Raw genomic sequence first — 20729 nt, forward strand, 5'->3', positions numbered from 1 at the left:
CCCTCCCACAGACTGAGGGACACCAAGACAAGACCCGCAGAAGATGATGTGTTGTGCACTGTCCTTATCATGCCATTTCCTCAGAGGATGGCAAAGCTTTCCAGGGAGGTACTGTTATTACAGTTTTTGTATAACTACTTCAGTACACAAAGTATTTTTGTAATCTAGCCCACAATACTTCAAATGCCAGCTTGATTTCATGTCAGAAAATTAATGTTTGGTAGGTCTAGATCAATTTAAACTGATTCAGGTAGGATTTTGTATTTGACTCAGCCACAGAGGCTGGCAGGGTTTGGGCAGCATGAAACCATTTACATGTAAATGGTTACAACTGTCCTAACACAGCATGTTTGGAAGGTCACAGGATCCATTTATGACCATATGCAAACAGCCCATGTGCAAGTTCACACCACCTATTGGGAGCAATTTCAAAAGTAACAGGAATATTTTCTAACAGAAAGAAAAAGCAAATCTCTCAGATATATACTGTTTAGCTCTACTTACAAGAACATGTGAGCATGTTTTTCCCATGAGGCCAAGCACTAACTACCTAAGATCCAGCCACCTCATTTTGGGTGTTACACTGAGCTGTGCACAAAATGCCTGAAGAGTAAAATCTCATCTCATTATTGCCCTGAAATAAACTACTTTTGGTGATTATTTTGTCTGCTGACTGAGTAACAGTAATAATCACTTAATCTGCTTAACACCTTAGCTTTCGCTTTAACAGCCTTGACAAATCTTGAAGAGCTACAAAGGTTAAAACTAATCAGCATCCAGTTCTAATAAGAATAATTACTGTTTCCTACTCAAATCCATAAGTATCTCTTGCTTGTAGGAAAGGGCAATTCAAAGGGGAAAGTCTGCACTCATGTATTCTATTGAATTTTAAATAGTATCATTTTTCCCAGTGAAGACTATTACAGAAGAAAGCAATAACATGGCACTAGCTCCCTTTATTCCTGTAGGCTATTCTTCGATTGTTTGAAACAAAGTGAGCTGCTATTGGTACTGCTATAGCTTGCAAGCTTGCCTTTAAAGCTCTGCGGCTGAGAATTTTTTCTTCACTATAGTTGCAAATAAAACTACTTCATTCATCTCCATTGGATTTAACTTACTATAGTCAGTAGCTCCTCATGCAGGCCCTGGCTCTGGAATGATTGCATTAACTGTGTTCTACTTCTTTTAACCTACTTACATAGGGCTCCTGTTCTAAACAACATACATTTCCCACCCACCAATAAGTTATATGCACATATCAGAACATCTACTACCTCTAAATGTCTTATTTCATCATGTTTATAATCTAAAGACTGTTGCTAAGAGACCATCCCCCTCAAAACAGCAGAAATCCAAAGCACAGCCTTGACATGTCTGCTCAACTGAAGTTAATGAATTCATTACTACTGATTTACTGGGAACCAGAGTAAGATTTTGCATACACTGAGGTGGCAGGGAGGGATTTTTATTATCATTTTTAACTACTAAATCGAGCAGTTTTCCAGAGTCTTCCTCAGAGGCTTAGCCAAAAAGTTTTCTTCAGTATGACATCATGTGTCGCCCAATTTACAACCCAAATCACTAATCACATTTTGAGTAGTGAAGCACCAAATTAAACCCAGGAACCCACCACAGCCATTCACACTAGCAAATGGAATCCCTGTCATTTGTGTGCACATGCGTATTTGCGCACAAAAACACACCCAGATACAGTCTTCCGCAAGACTCAGATTAGCAGTATTTCTTAGGTATAAATCAAAATACCAATTCCTTCTCCCACACAGAGTAGAACATACAGCTGAACCCATTTTTTAACACATGAAAGGTATCACAATGACAGATGACCCTCGAAATACTTGCTTCTTAATGCTTTATAAATTACATTAAAAATAAACATGTGCACACACATACAAATATTTTGTTACCATACCTTGACCTAGATGTTTATCTCCTGCTCTGGGCTCTTCCAGCCTATAGTTGCCACTCCCAGTGTTTAGGGTGAGTTCTGAGAGATTTGTACTTATCTCTGCATCATCAAAATCCATATGGCTTGAGAAGGCATCACCAGTTAGAAGTGGGTCTATCACCAGTGGAGAGCAAGGTGGAGATGGAGAAGACAGAGATGACCTTGGAGATAGTGATGTCATTGACTTTGGGGTACCGGACAATGATCTCAGAGCCTGGATGCGACTGGTGGCATCTGCTTTGTGAGTTTTCGCTACCTCGTTTTCATGAATAGTGGTGATATAGCCTGATGGTCTAAATCCAGTGGCTCCTTCTAAGAGTAAGTCAATTTTGTTTTGATAGTCCGAGTCCAACTGCTCCAACTGTTCCAGTTGCTCATAGTAGAGATCAGTGAAACTGGCTGAGGTGGAAGAATCCTGGCTGGAGGTGGCAAGAGATCCTCTGCTAGATGCAAGAGAACCAGGGCTGCTACTTGAGGAGAGGGAAAGCATGCTGGTAGAGAGACTGAAGGAAACACAAGGCAGAAAATCATGATGCTGTAGGCCCTAACTTTTGAGAGTAACACTGCAGTACTGTCAAATCTCCAACTCCACACAGTACATTTTGCTTTGTTAGCCTTGTTCATGTGCATTAGTCCCCATGACAACTCAGAACCACAGTCTACCCAGACAAGAAGTTGGATTGCATTTCAATAAAAATAATGTATTTCATTTCATTTTTCAGCTTATCATATTAATCCCGTCTTAAGAGTCCTTCTTCAGCCAAAACAACTCCAATAAGCAGTTTCAAAACAGTCAAATTAGTGGCAACATTCTCCCCTCACAATCTGGAAAAACTATGGTTCTTGTCAACCTCCAAAGCAGACCATGGAAATGAGCAAGCTCCATGCACAAGATGAACTTGAAGTCATAGTAACTAGCTGTCTGTCCACATAGAAATAATTTCTATTTGCCTCACCTTTGACCCAACCCCAAAAGGCAACCTCAACTGCCTGGAACTGGCCGTTAGACATCACAGCAATTACTAGTTACCAGAAAACTGGCAGGATTTATTTATGTGAGAGACAGACAGCTACACAGAATCAGAGGCCACAAGAGCAAGCAAAAAGTTAGGCCTGGGGTGGGGAATCAATTCACATGAGCTATTTACCCCTAGAGATCTAGAGATTTCAGAATGTAACTGACAGTAAAATAAATATTAGGCAGGTGCTGAATAGAAGTTTGTTGAGATGAGAAAACCCAGACACTTCAGCACAAAGTTTTCTGCTCAGACATTATCAACTGACACGGCAGAGCATGTTACAAATTGGACATGCAGGCAGGAGCACGTGTGGGAAGCGTACATTATGCTTGGTTTTAAGCCAGCCTTAGAGGTCTTTTGTTTCATAAGAGAAAGTCTGCACTGACTTTTACGTAAATAAAGCAGAATGAGAAAGTCACGTGTATAATTTTGAATGCCTGGTTTGGCATGTTTCTTTATTAAAATTATGTATTTTTGTTCACTTCTGTTGTCCAGGGTATGAGATGACGCTTAAGATGAAATATCCTTATATCACATAATCCATTCAGGCTAATAGTAACTTGTAGTGAAAGAACTTCCCAGAAGTGGACCCAATAAATACTCAACTACTCTAATACATAGCATCCTTAGAAATTCTATTTAAAACAACATTACTGCTCCACATATTAAATATCTCACTCTTTACAGAAGCTTAAACCCTCACTTCTGATATGAATTAGTTGTTAAAAAAGAATTTCCACATATGTACAAGTGACTTAGAAACTGTCTCATATTGAAAAGCAAGGAGGATGTCACTTAATAGGCCTAATATCCTTCATTTATTATTTATGAAATAAAAGCTAGAAGCTAAGTCCATAAAATTATGCTCACGACCTTATGAGAAAAAGGCCATTATGCAGAATTCAGGCTAATTTTGTCACTAAATGTCTTCTGCATTTATGTGGCAGATGTGCAATGCATCACACTTGTTCAAAAAAGCTTTGGGGCGAAATATGACAACAGAAATAGGGTAACGGTTTCTGCATCTTGGCAGTATATGTAAACCTAGCCAGGACTAATAAGTTTACAGCTCTTTAGTGTACTTCACTATAAAAAAGGAAAATTTCTTAAACTCTTCCCTATCAACAAACTTGGCTCAACTTCAGTTTTGTGCCTACCTTTGCATGCCAGGCACTTTGCATTATGGTGTTAATAACAAATGCTCTTTCTTATCAAGGAGCACATCAAGAACACAGTGCATATAGTTAAGAAAAAAAATTAGTTACACATGCTTCCCGGTCACCTCAAAAGATCCCTAATCAGCTAGATGAAATGAAAATATGATGCAGTTCCACTGCGTAACAGCATCACAGATAGCTATTCTCCATGGTGGCTTATTTACATATCATGCCAGTCTTGCACTATGATTTCTTTCCAGTCTTTTCAGTGTCATCTTCATAAAATGAAACAGAATCCAAGTGGAGCAGAAGCTAAGAACAGAGCAAATTCAGTACACACAGACAGGAAAACACCTCAGCCAAACAAAAATCCCAAACTCTTCCTACCAAAAGGTTAATAACACACCTGCAACTAAGATTTGGCCTTCCTGCCTACAGGTACATATTTGTCTCTGCAGACAGAGATTCTAAGCTCTCCAAAGCCACAGCCTGAACAAGCAGAACGCATTATGACTTCAGAAACAGTTCCATATACCCTATGAACCACAACGAATTCAGAGATGCCACAATACATTGTCTATATCACAAGCAGCAGTGTACTTACAATTTAAAGAAACATTATCGTGACACTCACGTCGAATACATTAATGCATATTTGCATTACTGAGATTCACTTTTTAACTCTTTTGAGCTCTCTTTTTAACACACCTTAATAAAAGCACTTCAGTACTTCAAACACTGGGGTGGGGAGTATCTCATCTAGCCTTAGTCACCTAAATGTCAGATGTCTAATGCAGAGGGATTGCCAAAGCACCTTCTATCGTCAGAGAGAGGGACCTCCACAAGGTCATTTCTCCCTTCCAAAGCAGCCATCCAACCTGAGTGGGATAAATCCTCTTGAGGTACCTCTTTCCATTGACTACAGAGGGAGCTTAGGTGACTACAATAATGGAGAGGCCTTTTAGGTAACTCAACTGGGACATGAAATCTAGTGGAGAAAGGGTGGCTACACCCTGTGCAGTTAAACCATGTACAACTTCTATAAAAGGTTACAAACTCACCTTTTCAGCTGGGTGTGCAACATTGCAACTAATCGTGTTGTTTCTTCCAGTTCTCTGATTAGCTGATTTCTTTTGCTATTCAACTTCAATCTATGAGAAGAGAGAAGGAAAAGAGGAACTAAAGCAGTACTTAATTTAAAATGAAGAAAAAAGGGAAAGTCTATCCCTTCTATGAAATCCCAACAAAATTAATGAGAACGCACACAGTAATAAGAAGGGCAGAACTTGGTCAAGATTTGAATGTGTTTATCAACTTCCAATACTCTTAAAACTTGGAACTCAATCCTGAAAGCATTCGCAACTGGGAAAAGAATTACAGTTAATACTATGGAAGCTAGTATTTCTAGAATCAGGTCTCATAAAAAGTCTGGCAGATTTTTCTTGCCAGACACAATCCTGTCCTTACTCTTACTGTGGTAACTGCATAAATGCTTTCATTTGTTTTCAGTTAGGCCCATGGATGGCTAACATTTATGTAATTTAGTTATTAACCATCTCATTAGGGCTTTATATGAATTAAAGGACTTCAATAACATCTCATTTTTATTTCACACCTGGACTGGTTTAAGACACCATCACACCATGTGCGCTTGGGTACTCATTCTCTAACTTTATGGGCCTCCAGACAAGAAATCCTTCTCCGGAAGACTGCTATTTCTTTGGCATACTCTTAAATCACAAATGAAAGCGTGCACCTTCCAATGAATACCACAAACGCTTGTTGAACCATAGATATTTCAGGCTAAGAAGTCTCAGCTGCAGGATTTTTATGAGATGCCTAGAATTTGTCTAGTACCATAAAACCATGAAAAAGCTTTATTTAAAGCGTGCAGTCTGAACACTGAATGTTCAGAAGAAATCAAAATCATAAAGACAATGAACACAACGTGCTTATTCCACATATTCAAGAGACTGCAGCTAAAAGTAGCATTGGCATAGACACCCACATTTATATGCAGACTCTGAAATATTTGTAGGCAATGCCTTTTGCAGTCTTCATCCTCATCATACATGCAATCCCATGAGATCTACTGCAATACAAGTAAAACTGGGGAGCATAGTTGACAACATTTCTTTCAGCTAGTTCAGATTCACAGGATATTCCATGGATCTCCCACAGCCTCGTCAAATGCTGGTTCCTAAAAGAATCACACACAAGGATGCTGCAAACAAAAAACGAATTGTGAAACTTTAAAATTCCATCTGTTGGCATTTACCAAGGTCCAGACTGCACAGCAACTGTAGAAGCTGCAAAGAGCTGGCTGCACACAGAAACAGTATAGTACACTAACATTTACTGAGCTATTCCAAGCATTACCCTTGAAAGAGCTATGCCTAAGCATTAACATTTCGTACATCCTCATGCAGGATCCCTTTGTAGGAAGGGCACCACAATAACCCTTCCCACTTAGGAAGTGAGAATTGCTTACTTCCTAAGGCAGCTTCTTTTGGGAGATGATTTCAGAAACCTTTCAAGTAGAAACGGTCTCCTGGAAATCTGAGAGCACCCTGCTAACAGCATTCAGCCAGGAGAATTTCCTGCTTGCTCTTGATCGTCTCTTGTCTGACAAGGTAAGCTTTGTCATATACCCAGTAACCTACCTCTCAGTTAGAGCTTTGCTTTGAGTGTCTCTAGCAGTCTGAAGATCTTCCTCTAAGCGCTTTCGCTCCGTCTCCAGTCTCTCCACCTCACCTCGAGTCCATTTTCTGGGGCTAATAAATCGCATTTCTTTTAAGAGTTCCTCTTTCTCATTAATTAGTATCAGACGGTCCCGCTCAGAATCCAGCACGCCAGGCCAGGCCTCACTGTCCAGCTTAGCCAGTTGTATTTTCAGGTTTGCTATTCTGCAGCAGAAGAAAAAAGGGAATCATTCCATGAGGAGTGTCCGCGCTCAACTGCTACTGCTTCACAGGCTCAGAGGTGTACCATGACTAACCACCTCTTCCATAGCCCTAAAAAAGGATGTTGATTCAGGGATGACTAATCTCACCCTTATGCCCTCCTTAGCTGGGCAATTGCTGCAGGGTACAGTCGGTAAGTGATGATGTTGCTAAAGGAAGCTGACATGCAGAATGATGTTTTTAACTCAGGTTTGCTCACAATGGTAAACCAAGTCCCTAAGCTAACCTGCAGTTTCCACCAGTCACGGCATCATGTAACAGAAATTCCGAGCCTGAGGAAAAGCTAAGAGAGATCCTATAGAGGTGTTCCAGATGACTTGGAGCTAACGACCTCAGAGTACTTAGTGCAGAGAATATCATGCAGTGAATATCTGATCTTTAATAAACTGTGTGGAAGAGAACTCCGTACTCTCTGTATATGAATCAAATACCCTGATAGAGAATACTGGTTATTCAAAAGTCTAGAAAGTTTGTCTTCATAATGAGGAAATTAATCAAATGCATGCTACTCTTAGAAGAATGCAACTACTGACTCAACACTAAGCAGTACTGTAGAAATATTAAGACACTAGGCTGCTTCTGATGCAATGAGCACCTGAGAATGTGAAAAGCTGAAGAAGCAACAAAGGAACTCTGTTTAAATCCAGAGTCGCTTATTTGCATGCAATTTCAAGTCTAGTTTGATTACAGGTACCATTCCAGATCTCAGTTTAAACTCGGAATCACTAATCCTTCAGTGCCATACCACATCATCTCAGGAAGAAAGATGATTGCTAAGAAATCAACAGCAATACAGACCTAGAAGTTAACAAGAGTTCTGACAGACGAAAGAGGATAGCATGGCTTGTGGCAGGTCAGGAGGCTGCTCACCCCAACTATTGCCCAGTCCCTGCTTCACAAATATCTAAACTGCTCAGTTAGCTCCGCAAATGATCAGTTTTGCACCGCAACATACAGAGGCAAGCCAAAAAAATGACAATAGGCCAGGGTATGGAATCAAAGGCAGTAATGCCATCAGTCATCCCAGAGGAAGCTGTCTCCTTGTTACTCATGGACCTAGAACTCTTCATGACTTGAAGGGATAATTATTTTAGCTTTGTGGAAAACAATAGTAAAGAAAGTTGAATAAGACTTACTGCTTTGTGTGACTTGCATTTCTGAAACTGCACATTTGAAAATGATTGAGTGTGGAGCAAGGAATAGGGAAGGCAGACTGGGCTGGAGGTGCAGAGAATGCAAAAGCTTAGAAGACAAACAAGGAGAAAAGGCATCCATTCACCATGAGGCAAGTTATCCACAAAAATAATTCACCTGACTAAAGACCAGGAAGTCAAGAGACATGCCTCTTTCTTCAAATGATTACCTATTCATCTCATTCAGGTTTTATAAAGACTGATAAACTGAACTGGAATTCTGCATATGTAAAATGGAAGTCCAGTGTTCATCTCCCTTTGAAAAGTGCTCTGGGATCCAATGATGGAATTACTGAACTTAAACTAGGCACTGCTATTCACGCATACTTACCTAGTTTCTTTCTAGAACTTGGCTTATGCTAGAGAAGTGTATATAATTGTATGCATTAGCTAAAGTAAATTAGCACATATGCAGGTACAGTGCAAATTCAACTGCAACTATAACTAACAAAACCAAAGTGAGTGGAATAATAAGATGGAGATCTGGGCAGCCACAGCTACAAGACTGCTGAACAATCTTGAAGAATACAGCTTTGTTTTCCAAGCTCCAGAGACTAAGAGGAACTCAAACCCTGAGAGCGCCTGTGAAATGGAAGTATAAGATTAGGCCTCACAGACTGACCTGCCTCCTCAGTCACAGAAGATAGGACAGAGATCATCTTTCTGGAGGCTCACTTTGTCCTGTAAAGCCATCTCCCACAGCAGGTTGCTTACTCTAATTAATTTAAATTCCATAATTGTTAGACATTCAACTCCACTATTTTTAGGTCTTCTTAGCAGCTGTTTTGTTTGAGTACCTGATTAAGTGCAACACAACGCTCCAGTGAAGAATTAACAGTGGCATTAATTCATAATCCAGGAATTCCTCTGTGCATTTTGAAGGGATATGAATTTAAGAGGATTGGTTGGCATTAATCTGATCACTTTTGGCATATATTTGCATGGATATGGCTTTTCCAGTGGAATTTGTTCTCTATGCATTTTGAAGTCTTACAGTTTTGTTAAATTAACCCAGAGTTTTACCCTGCTTTGTAAAAAATGATCATTCTTTTTCCCTTTTCAATTAAAAGCAAGTTTACGTATTCAATTTTTCCTAGCCCAGTAAAATGGTATCATTATAAAAGAAATGCTTTGCAGAGAGTCTGACATTTAGCTGAAAACTCCAGCCCTTCAGCATTCACAGCCTGCAAGTTTGAACTACACCATTCACGTGCTGTGTTAGGTTTGCATTACAAAGGAATCAGTGAAACTGGACTCTCAAGTCGTGCAGAATCTTTCCGAGTGGCTACCAGCTTGCAAAACTGAACATGGAGAATAGGAAGCTCAGGTTTTATTTAAACTACTACTTCTTACCTAGAGAAGTTATTTAGATGATTTATTCATTATCATGATATCAAGCTTCATTTTTTTACTGGGGCAAGCTGCTATTTACATGCAATATAGCTGTAACAGAGAAAATTCTTAGTCTCTCTGGAGAAAATTCAGGGCATATGCATATCCACAGAGCTGTGCATTAAGACATGCATACACAATCAGTAACTAGCGATCCCATCACAGCCTCTACTCTCCAGAAAATCAAAAGGAAAGGTGCCCTCTAAAAACTGACTTGTCAAATATTCACCACTGTTGCAGTGTGCTGCCCAGTAAGTCATTAAAAGATTCCAATTTAAGAAATTATAAAAACAAACCTACTTTAAAAGTCCAAAGTTATCAACAGTCATTCAAAACCCAAGTTGAAAATCTAACATTTGAAGGAACACACTGCTGAAGAAACTAAAACACTGTATGAAGTACTCCAAGTGCGACACAACTGAGTTACTACTACACATCTAAAACTGTACAACAATTAATTTAGTTACATCCCTGATTACGTTTGTGCTTCAGGGACTGCTGCGGCCGCTATCTCCTAGTAGAAATGTAGCACTGGCATCTCTTTTGACATGATACCTATTATCTGTCTCTAAACCAATTAAGCTAAAGGTTTGTCATAGTGGTTGTTCTTTTCATGCTGGTTTAACACCACCTACTCTAGGGTTTTCATTGTTGCAGTCATGAAGGAAAGGGACTTTGGGGGATAGGGGAACACACAGAATTGCACCCTAACAATTACGACTAAAGTTCAGCAAGATTTTCAGCTGCTTCTGGGGCTTTAGCCTCATCCATGAACAGTAGTCCAAGCAGTGTTTGCTGCCACCAGATTCACCAGCCCCTATGAATCGAATAGTTTTAACCAAACTAATATGGAATCATCTTGATTTTGAACTGTAAGCTTTTTACCTTTCCAGCTAACACAGGGCTAATAAAACAGATTTATTTCTACCATTCATCTCTCTTCATAATATGCACATGGCAAAAGTACTCATTCTTCTACTGTGCTTTTGGAACATTTTAATATTCTGCTGTAGGGACAGGAAATGGTTCCAGCTAACATATCAAAAAGAGGAGTTTTCACAGGTCCAGAAGGTTCCTTGAGAGTCGCTATACCCATAGTATTGTTTCAGCTTAAAAACAATTAAGGCATTATTGCTTCTGCAGCTCCTAGTGAAGACTACGCCAAAACCAAGGTGCTCTGATAGCTGGAAATCTCCTTTTCATTTTAGCATCAATTATTCATGCCAGTTCAGACCCATCTTTCCTCATGATAATATTTTTAAGTTCTACCCAGACAAGCTACAGAGACAGGAGGTATCAAACATTCTTTAACTGCAAGATTGTATTGTAAGCCCTCCATAACTACTTTCACCATAAACTATTGTATTGCCTTTACAAAGTTCTCTCTCTTCTTAAAGAGGATATTATCTCAGGGTAGTTTTGATTCACTTGTCCCTTGGAAAAGATACAGGCTGAAGTAGTTTATGCCACCAAGAAACACAACCTACAGACCATGCCAGTGTACTAAAATGAGAACACAAAGGGTAACCTTAGCCTTAGAGCTCTCATCTCTAGCCAGCCTGGGGGGAAACCCTCCCTCTTTCTTTGCATATATCCCTAGTACAGATTGTACTGTACATCTGAAGTTTGCCATTCTGAAGTGACCAGGTCCCATTAGGCCAGCTAAAATCAAACCCACCAATTATTACATCTCTGAATAAGGACTCTCCCAGTTGAAGCCCATCGGAATAATACTGCTTGGTGGGCTTTTGTTTAGCATGAGTATTTATCCACAAAAATACAGGAACTTCCCCCACATTTAGCTATTAATATTGTCTATTAAAAAAGCAACTCCCAGATAACTTCTACCTAACTTAGTCTGTTAGGTAGATACAAACTTTCAGTCTTCATTCATCTCAGATCAGAGGATATTGGTGAAAACTTAACGATCTGCAGAAAAGCAAACCAGCTCTGAAAATGTAGCCATTCAGCTATATTTTGATGCATTTTGAGTTAACACAATATACCTGTTTCCTTATCTGACTTAAAGCCATGCAAACATTCAAGACATTTAGAATAAAGTAAGGAGATGCCTTCCAATATAGATGCCTTATTTGAAATGGGGAGGTATTGGCAACAGGCAGCAAAACCACTTCTGTCCCTGCAGGTGTGGCCAGATTGAATTCTTGATGTATTAGTCACTCCTTAGTAATATCTAGGATGGTTATTTATTTCTTAAAAGATAACGTTAGCCCAGAAAGCCTGTTGCCTCACTGGCTCAAGAATTAGCATGTTATTCAGCAGTAACACTGGGTTTCAACACAAAGCTGAGTGGCACCATTTCTAGTGAAACACACATCTGTTCACAGAATAAGCTGCATGACAGCCAAAAGGTACAAACAAAATAATTACCTTCTTTTTGCTTCTTCGTATCGGAGGCGTAATCTCACCTTCTCAGCCAATTGGTTATTGCTGCTCGTAATAAACTGAGACAAAATAAAAAATCAGCAATTAAATAAATACTCATCTTTAGATATTCTCTATCAAAATACGTTACAAGTTATGCTTGCTTTTGCAAGCAAGTTTAAGCAGTTAAATGAGGCATAGAATGGGAAGATATTTCATTTGATTAAATTCTTAATTATTGTTTGAATGCTTAGAACACAAGGTTCAGAAACTTTTTGGCCTAGTTTACCATACAAAACAATCTACCTCCTGCATTTCAGGCTTCTACATTCATGCACACAAGAGTTTTGCAATCTTTAAGTGCTGTGTCACATTCTGTTTTGGACAACACATTCTTCTTTGGTTGTGAATCTTAAAGACAAAGGACATTTCATTATGCCTAGATCTGCATATTTTTAATCACAAGTGGCTCTCACTGAAAATAGCCACAAGCTTTTAAGTAAAGGTTCTCAGGAGAGGCTGTGATGTCCCATATACCCATAGTGCAGGTCAAGTCCTTGCTCAGGCTTGCACAAACCTGCCAGTTATGATCTCATTGCACAAGTGGGACTGAATGCTTACAAAGCATTGTGTATGCTTGACGGCATCAAAATATCTGCCCATATGCCACCATTTTCACTCATAAGACTCACAAACTAAAAATAAAATGCACCTTCTTAAGGAAAGAGTCCTAGTTAGAGCTTAGTCCACACGTAGCCACACAATGTTTCTTATCTAGTAGCACAGCACTACTACAAAGAGCTAAGAATATTCATGCCTCAAGAAGATACACCTACAGGCAAAACTAAACTTCCGTTCCTTTTATTCCCACCTGGGTTGTTCTGATGGAAACAGAGTGTGAAGAAATAGCTGGTTGCCTTCAGAGGTATGTTAGCAGTGCACATAAAAGTGAAAGTCACACTAACATTTAAACCAGGAGAACATATCATTTCACAGATATGTGCCCCTGCTTGGAGACTTGTACTAAGGCAGTACTATTTCTAGTTGAGAGGAATGTTTCTATACACAATTGGTTTCTCATGCGTTACTCACATTTCCCGAAACATCCGTCTGGGAGCTGACATCCAGGTACTGCCTGGGTAACAAAGGGCTGGAGCTTTCTAAGGACACACTGCTGGCCCACAAGTCAGACTGAGATCCTCTGTCATTCACGAAGCTTTCTTTTAACCTGGCTAAGCTCTAAAATAATAAAAATTCATCAGATGAGCTCATTTTTCCTCAAAATACTTCAGCAGCTACATCACATGAGCTCCAACTACATGACTAAATCTGGTTATGTCCACTGCATGCACTGAAGACAGATCCTGCAAGCACAAGGTCAAGTATGGCAGGAGTACACCTCCCACAGCATGAAGGAGCCCTTGTGTTTGAGGGCACAGAGCATTAACACACTGTCAGTCTTGCCCTGATAAAAACAGGCTGCCCGTAGCCTCCTGGGGATGGCAGATGTCCCCCGCTGCAGACCAAACAGGCCACAGCATTTTCATGGCTTCTTCAGACCTGCTCTTTGACAACAGTACAGACACAGACACGCTGGTTCATTTGCAATCATTAAGAACTTGAGCAAATTCTCACTGTTATGACTTATATCTCATTATATTTTGCACTTATTTCCATGATCTGAGGAATAAAGAATGCAGCCCAACCACAGTATGTAACTACTACATTAATAAAAAATCTAGGTTACATTTTTGAAATACAAAATACTTAAACTACTTCAGTATTTTAATCTCACAAATTGACTGTGATATTATTTGGGGCACTTAAAATATTATAAAGTTATGCTGCTTCAGTACCTGAATGAGGTCTTGTTTTTCCTTCTCCCCTGAAGTGATGGCCTTCTTGATAGCTTTCATTTCATTTAAAATGGCTTGTGCCTGATCAAGTTTGTAGCCGCCTTGAGTATCGGACATTTTCATGTCAATTCTACACAGAATTTAAAAAAAATATGGTAAATTAACATTTGATACAAATGAATTAATCTAAACATCCTAAATGCACGCACCTTTTGCCATTCATTTTCCAAGAACAAAAACATTCATAAGGTGTAACAAATAAGACAGGCAGTGACGGTCTGGGTTCTTTGCTCCTTCTAAGTCGCTCCAGTCAGAAGCACATTAAGCTTCACAACTCCAAAGTTAGCCATACCATCTCTGACTCCTTACATACTCTCCAAGCGGAGGAAAAGGATGCATACAAAAAAACCCAGTGTTTGGACAGATCGCTGCCAGTTACCTTGTTTCTAACCCATGGAAGATCAAATTAGCCGACTAAGATAATCAGCTTATATTAAGTCATGTCTTTGAAACCGGGCACAGACCTCACATACATGGACGTATTTCTTGCATGATTCAATTACCAGCCACCTCATCCTTGCCTCTTCCCAAAGGAATCCTACTGATGTTGATGCTTATAAAAATTGATAGAGATTAACCAGTGACATTACTTAAAATATGCCAGCTGTGTACTCATACACAGGTAAGTACCTGAAACTTTTCCTCCCCTGCTCCTCCACCCCAAATTTTTCCTTTGTGCCCTAAAACAATGACTCAGAATCAAGGCAACAGACTGTACTGTGCCATTAAGTATGGAGCAATAGCGAGTAATACAGAATGCCATTTAACTGACATGATCTTGGCTCAAAATCTTTTTGCCATGAAGTCAGTTCCAATGTGGCCAATCATATTCAGACATAGATTTGAGAGAATTAACTCCCCATCTGTATATTGCTTTTAGAGTTGCATACACCTAAGGATAGCAGGAGCAGCAGACTTCAGCATACGCTATTTAGGCAGTTATACATATGAATGTAGATGCAAGACAAGCCAGAGATATTTTACACTGAAAATAAGTTCTTCAGAGCAAACTTACTTCTTCAGTGTTTGAAATCCATGCTCTTTGTACTGCAGTTCTTGTTTCATGTGAGCTACCTCTCTCTTGAGTTTATTAACCTGTAGCAAAGTGTTACATTTTTAGAAGGATACTTTGTATAAATATTTAGGTTCAGCACTACCCATTCAGTTCAAGATGTACTTAGCAGGCAGTACATGGAAGCTGTCTAGGACACCAGTCCATCTCAGCAGCAGCTAGCAGCCCTAACTGCATCTGCATCAGTCCAAGGCATTATTACTGGTTAGGGATTTATCCAGTACCCAGATATTATACCATCTAATCAGGTGCTCAAGGGAAGTTCCCACCTCACAAGCAGAAAAGCTGAGAAGAATTCAAAGAGACTGACATGAATGAACCGTGTTGATTTTACTCAGTAATGTTTAAAAATTTCACAGACAAAACTAAGGTGTTAAGCATCAGGACAGGAGTTACACTGCAATGGTAGAGGCCATCCTCCAAGATACCGAACTAAAAGGCCGCACTGCATGAGTAACACAGCAGGATGACAATATATATTGTAAACCCACTGACCCTGCAGCTTGCTGTTTCATATTCCTCCACAGAGGCCAGATTGACCTACTTTACTTTAGTCCTTTCTTCTTCCCAAACCGAGCTCTGCATGAGAGCACACACTGCCACTGCTAACAATCTGTGCTGAGCTCATGACAAAACAGCTGCCAGTCTCTGGAGAGAGCTCTTAGCTCTCCACTGCTGCAGTGCACCAAAGAGCCAGCACGCAGTTAAATACCCCACAGCGTATCTGTGGAGAAATATGTACTGTCAGCTCCCAAGGAAGTCCAATGTCTATATGGAAACAAACAAAAAAAAAAATCCAAACTCTTCAGCAGCGACTTTTGAGAATTCTGATAATTTATCTCCTAGATGGAGAATGGCAACATTAGCTCTTTCAACTGCTTTGCTATCTCCTTTTAATATCTGTCATAAGGTCTGGAAATATCTGAAGATTATTTGTGGTAAGCAGAGATCCATCTTATACTTCTTACCCTGGATTTTGTAGTGGCAATCTCTGCTTTGAGAATCTCCGGGTCATATTTAGAACTGGATGACGAGCCAGAGAGCACTAGAACAAATAAAACACTAAGTTTAACACCTTACCTTACTCCTCCTACCCTTCTACTGGTCCCACTATGAAACAAGGCCTCCCACCATCCCTGCACGCCCAGTTCTCGACAGGCTGGTGCAGGCCTTTCCCTCCATTTTCCAGAATCTCTTCTCACCTTCTTAAAGGCAGGGAAAGGCAATCGTGCAGTCAAGTACTCTGCAAAAAGCATACACTAAAGAAGCTAGAGCATGTCCTATATATCTAAGCCTTGATGTGTCCCAGGTTAAAACACTTCGCTTTGCAGACACCCAAATACATTCAGTCCATTCAGATTACTGTGGCCTCCTGCATTCCCAAAGGCATGTACAGAACTGAAAGGGCAGACTTTGCATGAAGGTTTACTGCATTTTTCAAGACTTTCTTGTTGAGTAAGCAATCCATTGAATGTTTAGAAACAAAGAAAAGCAAAGAACAAGAAACTGAAAAACGCAACGTGAGCCTTGTCACAGCCTCGAGGACATGACCAACCACACGACATGTCACATTGGATTAGATCAGTGTCCCATTAAGAGCAGCATTCTTTTCTCAGCAGTGGCTAAAACCCTTATGTTTCAGAAAGCAAAGAAGGTCCCTAATGCGCAGTGTTGTTAGAGGTAGCTGTAGGCAAGGGAGTTATTATGATCCTCGCAGCCATCAGTTTATGCCCTATAAAACAACAAAAAGCTTTTCTGGTTCTCTCTGGTTGTATTTTTAAGATAGACAGCACCATGCCAATTTAATTCATGTTCACGATGTTCTTAATGCACTGCTTTAATATACTAAGGGAGAGTGCTTCTTAAGAACAGACCAAAAGGTTTATTTCAGGGATGAGGGGCTAGACACTAGTCAAATAAAACAATCCTTCAATAGCAGAAAACTATTTAAATACTTTTTTTTTTTTTTTTAACACCAGGCACATGATTAGTCTGTGGAATTCACTGACACAAAATATAGTCGAGTACGAGTGAGAGGGTTATTGGTCCATTGATGTGGCTAGTAAGAACAGAAAGCTTACAATAGTACAGATTAAGAAAAATCTTCTTGAAGACTTGTGTGAAATATATCATTCTCTGGACATTTTTCTGGATGCTAACTGACAACAAAAAAAAGAGGAAACTCATCCTTCTGTAAACTTTTCTGCACCAGCTTTTGAAGCAAAAGGTATTGGGGCTTCCTGCCATGACAGAGAATATGGAGCATAAAACAATTTTCTTAATATAGAGAGACACTCCAGTGATGTTAGCTTTTACACAGCATAAAATACTGACTGTTAGCTTCCCAAGGCAGTCACCCAACTACTTGGGATGTCGAACTCCAAAGGGGCCTGGGAACACTCGGAGATTAGCATTGGTTTCCTTAACAGGACAGAAGAAATGGAACTTACAGGGCTGGCATCCTTTGGCTGGCAACCACAATTTTCTGGAAATCTCAGGAAATTACTTAACTATGGCATCTAGGTAGGCACCAGCTGAAAACAGACTAGATGACTGGACTGAAGAAGAGCAGTATGTAGAATGAGTGCAAGCTGAACACAGGGGCCTGAGAACTTCAGGGAACAGCAAAACAAAGGGCAGTAAATAACATTAAAAGGGTAGTGGAAGAGACTGGAAGATCAACTTTATTGAACTGGAGGATCAAGTATCAAAGTGGACTCCTCAGCAGAAAGACACCTGTTAGCCACTAGGCAATTTCTTAAAGGAAAAAAAAAATTTGCTCAAGCCTAACTCCTGTCTCCACAAAAGACTGGGGAGATGCTGAGGACATATAGGCTGCTCAGCAGATGCATACAGCAAGAAGAATGTCAAGAACCACCGCTGCTATGAACATCAAGCGCCAAACCATTGCCAAGGACCCTGGGTTTCAGGAAAGCACAAGAGGACAGTTCTTAGATTGCCTTCTTGCCTTTTTTTTATACTTTGGGCAGGGGCACCAAGGAAAATAACCCAAAACTTATTTTTTCACATGTGTTGGAGCCCATGCTGAAAAACTGTACACTGACTCCAGTGTCTGAGCCATCCATAATAATGTTTCATATTAGTTACCCTTTACCAAACGTGTGCTAGGCAGCTGCTTTTGAGACAAACTGAGCAAACACAGAGTATCTGACACGGCTTGACATATCCCAGTATCCTATTAGAGGACCATCTTCAAGCATCTTACTGTCCTAGTTAGATCACGACAGAGAAAGTCACTTGATAAGAGTTCACTAAAAATACTCACAACTGGTCTGAGAGCCGAGTTTGTGCTCCCAAACATCATGTAGCTGCCGATATTCTTGCTGGGCCAATTCAAGCCTCTGCTGTTTCACTTGATAGATCTCCTTCTGCGCAGCAATTGCCTCTTGAGCCAGGACAAGATAGTCTTTCAGCATGTGCTCCTGCTCCCGTCGCCACTGCACTCGAGGATCCTCGATCTGTGTAGTTTCTTGAAGAGGAAGCAGAAGAGGAGACATGGTCAATCACAAGCAGGCTTGTATTGCTGCCTGGAGAAGCTCCACCATTTATGGGAACAGTTTAAAGTAGCACACACACACCCCCAAGAAAAAGAAAGGAGAAAAAGGACATCTGCTTTCTGCTTCAGAAGTGACCACTGATTCCCAATGAATTCTAATTAACTCTGCCACACTGAGTTGCTCCATAGAAAAACACACACTCAAATCACTGTACAACTCTCCAACTCTTCTGCTGCTGAAGCCACCCTGGTTCTGCCTCTTAAAACATCCACACAAGCATATGCACACAAGCTCTGTAAGACTGACATTGAGTGTCAGACTTATCTTTATTGTAACTGGTTTATAACATAACTAATAAAATAGCTCTACAACTTTACTGATAAAAAACTTTCAGAAAACATCACTGCCACATGACTGCATTGTACTACGCGTGACATTGCGAAAGCAATTACCAACTCGGCCTGTCTGTTGGTTGGGTTTTTTTTCTCTGACAAGTGGCTTTTATTTGCAAGAGGAGAGAACACCTTCTCGTTCAGATTCCATAGGTAAGTACGAATAAAGCAGGATTATTAAATCACAGAACACATTCATGAAAGCACCTCAAACTGCACTGCATAAACAGTACCTCGCAGAAGGGGAGTAAACATTTTCCTCTCTGAGAGAAAGCACAGAAGTATTAAATCATGGCAAAATACAGAAGGCAGAGTTTAAGAAAAAATATTTTGGAGTAACATAGGCAACATGGTCATGAACAGCTTAAATCACCTTCACCTCCATTATCCCAACACAACCAATACATTACTTGAGGTTCCTAATCAAGAAAAAGGCATAAGGTCACAGACATGCAGCTAGTCCTAATACTAATTATGCAAATTTAATGTCACTCTCTTGTCTTAGTTTTGTGAAGAAGTGTCCAAATAGGTTTCCTCTCCCTTTCAAGGCTGCTGTATGTCCTTGCTTGGAACAGGCTCCAATATTCAGCTGACTTTAACCGCTCTCAACTGTCTAAACTAACATGCTTGAATAAGGATGCCTAGTTACCACAAAATGAATAATTAATTAAAAGGACATGCTTGAAACTATCAGTAGGAATCTAATCTGCATATTTTAAGGAGCCTCTTTAAATATTCAGTAAAAACTGTCATGTTGGAAGGCACAAACAGGTCTTAAACAAGTCAGGCACTAGACTAACGCAGGAACACAATGGATTTAGGAAAGCGAACGTTTTGACAATAATCCTACAAGTAGAACTTGAAATAAAGAATTTTACTCAACAGACAGATACTCATTTTCACAAGCTGTCCATGATCATGCTGATGAGAAAACTACCAGAAGACTCCAATAACATGTTTTTAACAGCAGCTTAAGACACAGGAACACATGGCATTTCAAGTTATGTAGCAAAGCCTGAACAACAGAGGCTGCCAAAGAAAGATGATTAAAAAAAAAACCCCAAACCCCACCTTTCAAGAGACTAACAGCTAACAGTCCAGTTTGTACAAGCTTTTCAGCAAAAAGTTTTATAGACCCTGCAAACATAAGCAACATTTCAGCTGCTACGGATACTAAAACTAAGCCTGGACCTGAAAAACAGCCTCAAAATAACTTCAGAAAAAAAAGCTACTTCGTCTCACTTCAGTGGGAGCAAAAAGTCAGAAACAAACAGCATCTTATCAGCTGTGAGAGTCTGGCAATCCGTTTGACCAGGCTCTGATCTGTTCTTGCCCCCTAAATTGCATTTTCTGGATAAAACCGTCACCCAGTTGTCCCCAGTAGGACAACTCCCTTCAGGCCATAGCTGAACCAGCATGGGAGGGTCTGCTGCAAACGACCCGGAGGCGCCCCCTCCACCTCCCAGAAACCCCTCCAGTATACTCACGAGCTGCCAGGAGAAAGACCAGAAGAATCTATTTTATCATCCTGAATACCTCCATTAGCAGAGCTGGGATACAGCTCAGACACCATCAAACCAATGTAAGCAAAATACTGGGTTTTGATTTTTTTTTTTTTTTAACCAAAAGACCAAAATTAAGAAGGTTAACACAAACATGAAGACATTGAGAACAAACAGGCACAATTTTTAAAGCCAATAGCTGCCATATTTTTAAACCAAAATTCATCAGTGAAGAAACTAATGATTCACCAATG

General features: G+C 40.0%; 1 protein-coding gene across 1 annotated transcript in view; it reads right to left on the reverse strand.

Moving 5' to 3' along the window:
- WWC1 (WW and C2 domain containing 1) overlaps window positions 1–20729 on the reverse strand; it is an 85063-nt gene that overhangs the window by 20728 nt on the left and 43606 nt on the right. Inside the window, exons 3-11 of the mRNA XM_064520847.1 lie at window positions 18350–18553; window positions 16032–16108; window positions 15007–15086; window positions 13932–14061; window positions 13168–13314; window positions 12082–12155; window positions 6806–7048; window positions 5204–5293; window positions 1931–2469 (exon numbers count right to left, since the gene is read on the reverse strand). Coding sequence (XP_064376917.1) covers window positions 1931–2469; window positions 5204–5293; window positions 6806–7048; window positions 12082–12155; window positions 13168–13314; window positions 13932–14061; window positions 15007–15086; window positions 16032–16108; window positions 18350–18553 — 1584 coding nt within the window. The remainder of the gene's footprint in view (window positions 1–1930; window positions 2470–5203; window positions 5294–6805; window positions 7049–12081; window positions 12156–13167; window positions 13315–13931; window positions 14062–15006; window positions 15087–16031; window positions 16109–18349; window positions 18554–20729) is intronic.

Source organism: Dromaius novaehollandiae, chromosome 15 (genome assembly GCF_036370855.1).
Source record: "Dromaius novaehollandiae isolate bDroNov1 chromosome 15, bDroNov1.hap1, whole genome shotgun sequence".
Taxonomy (NCBI): Eukaryota; Metazoa; Chordata; class Aves; order Casuariiformes; family Dromaiidae; genus Dromaius; species Dromaius novaehollandiae.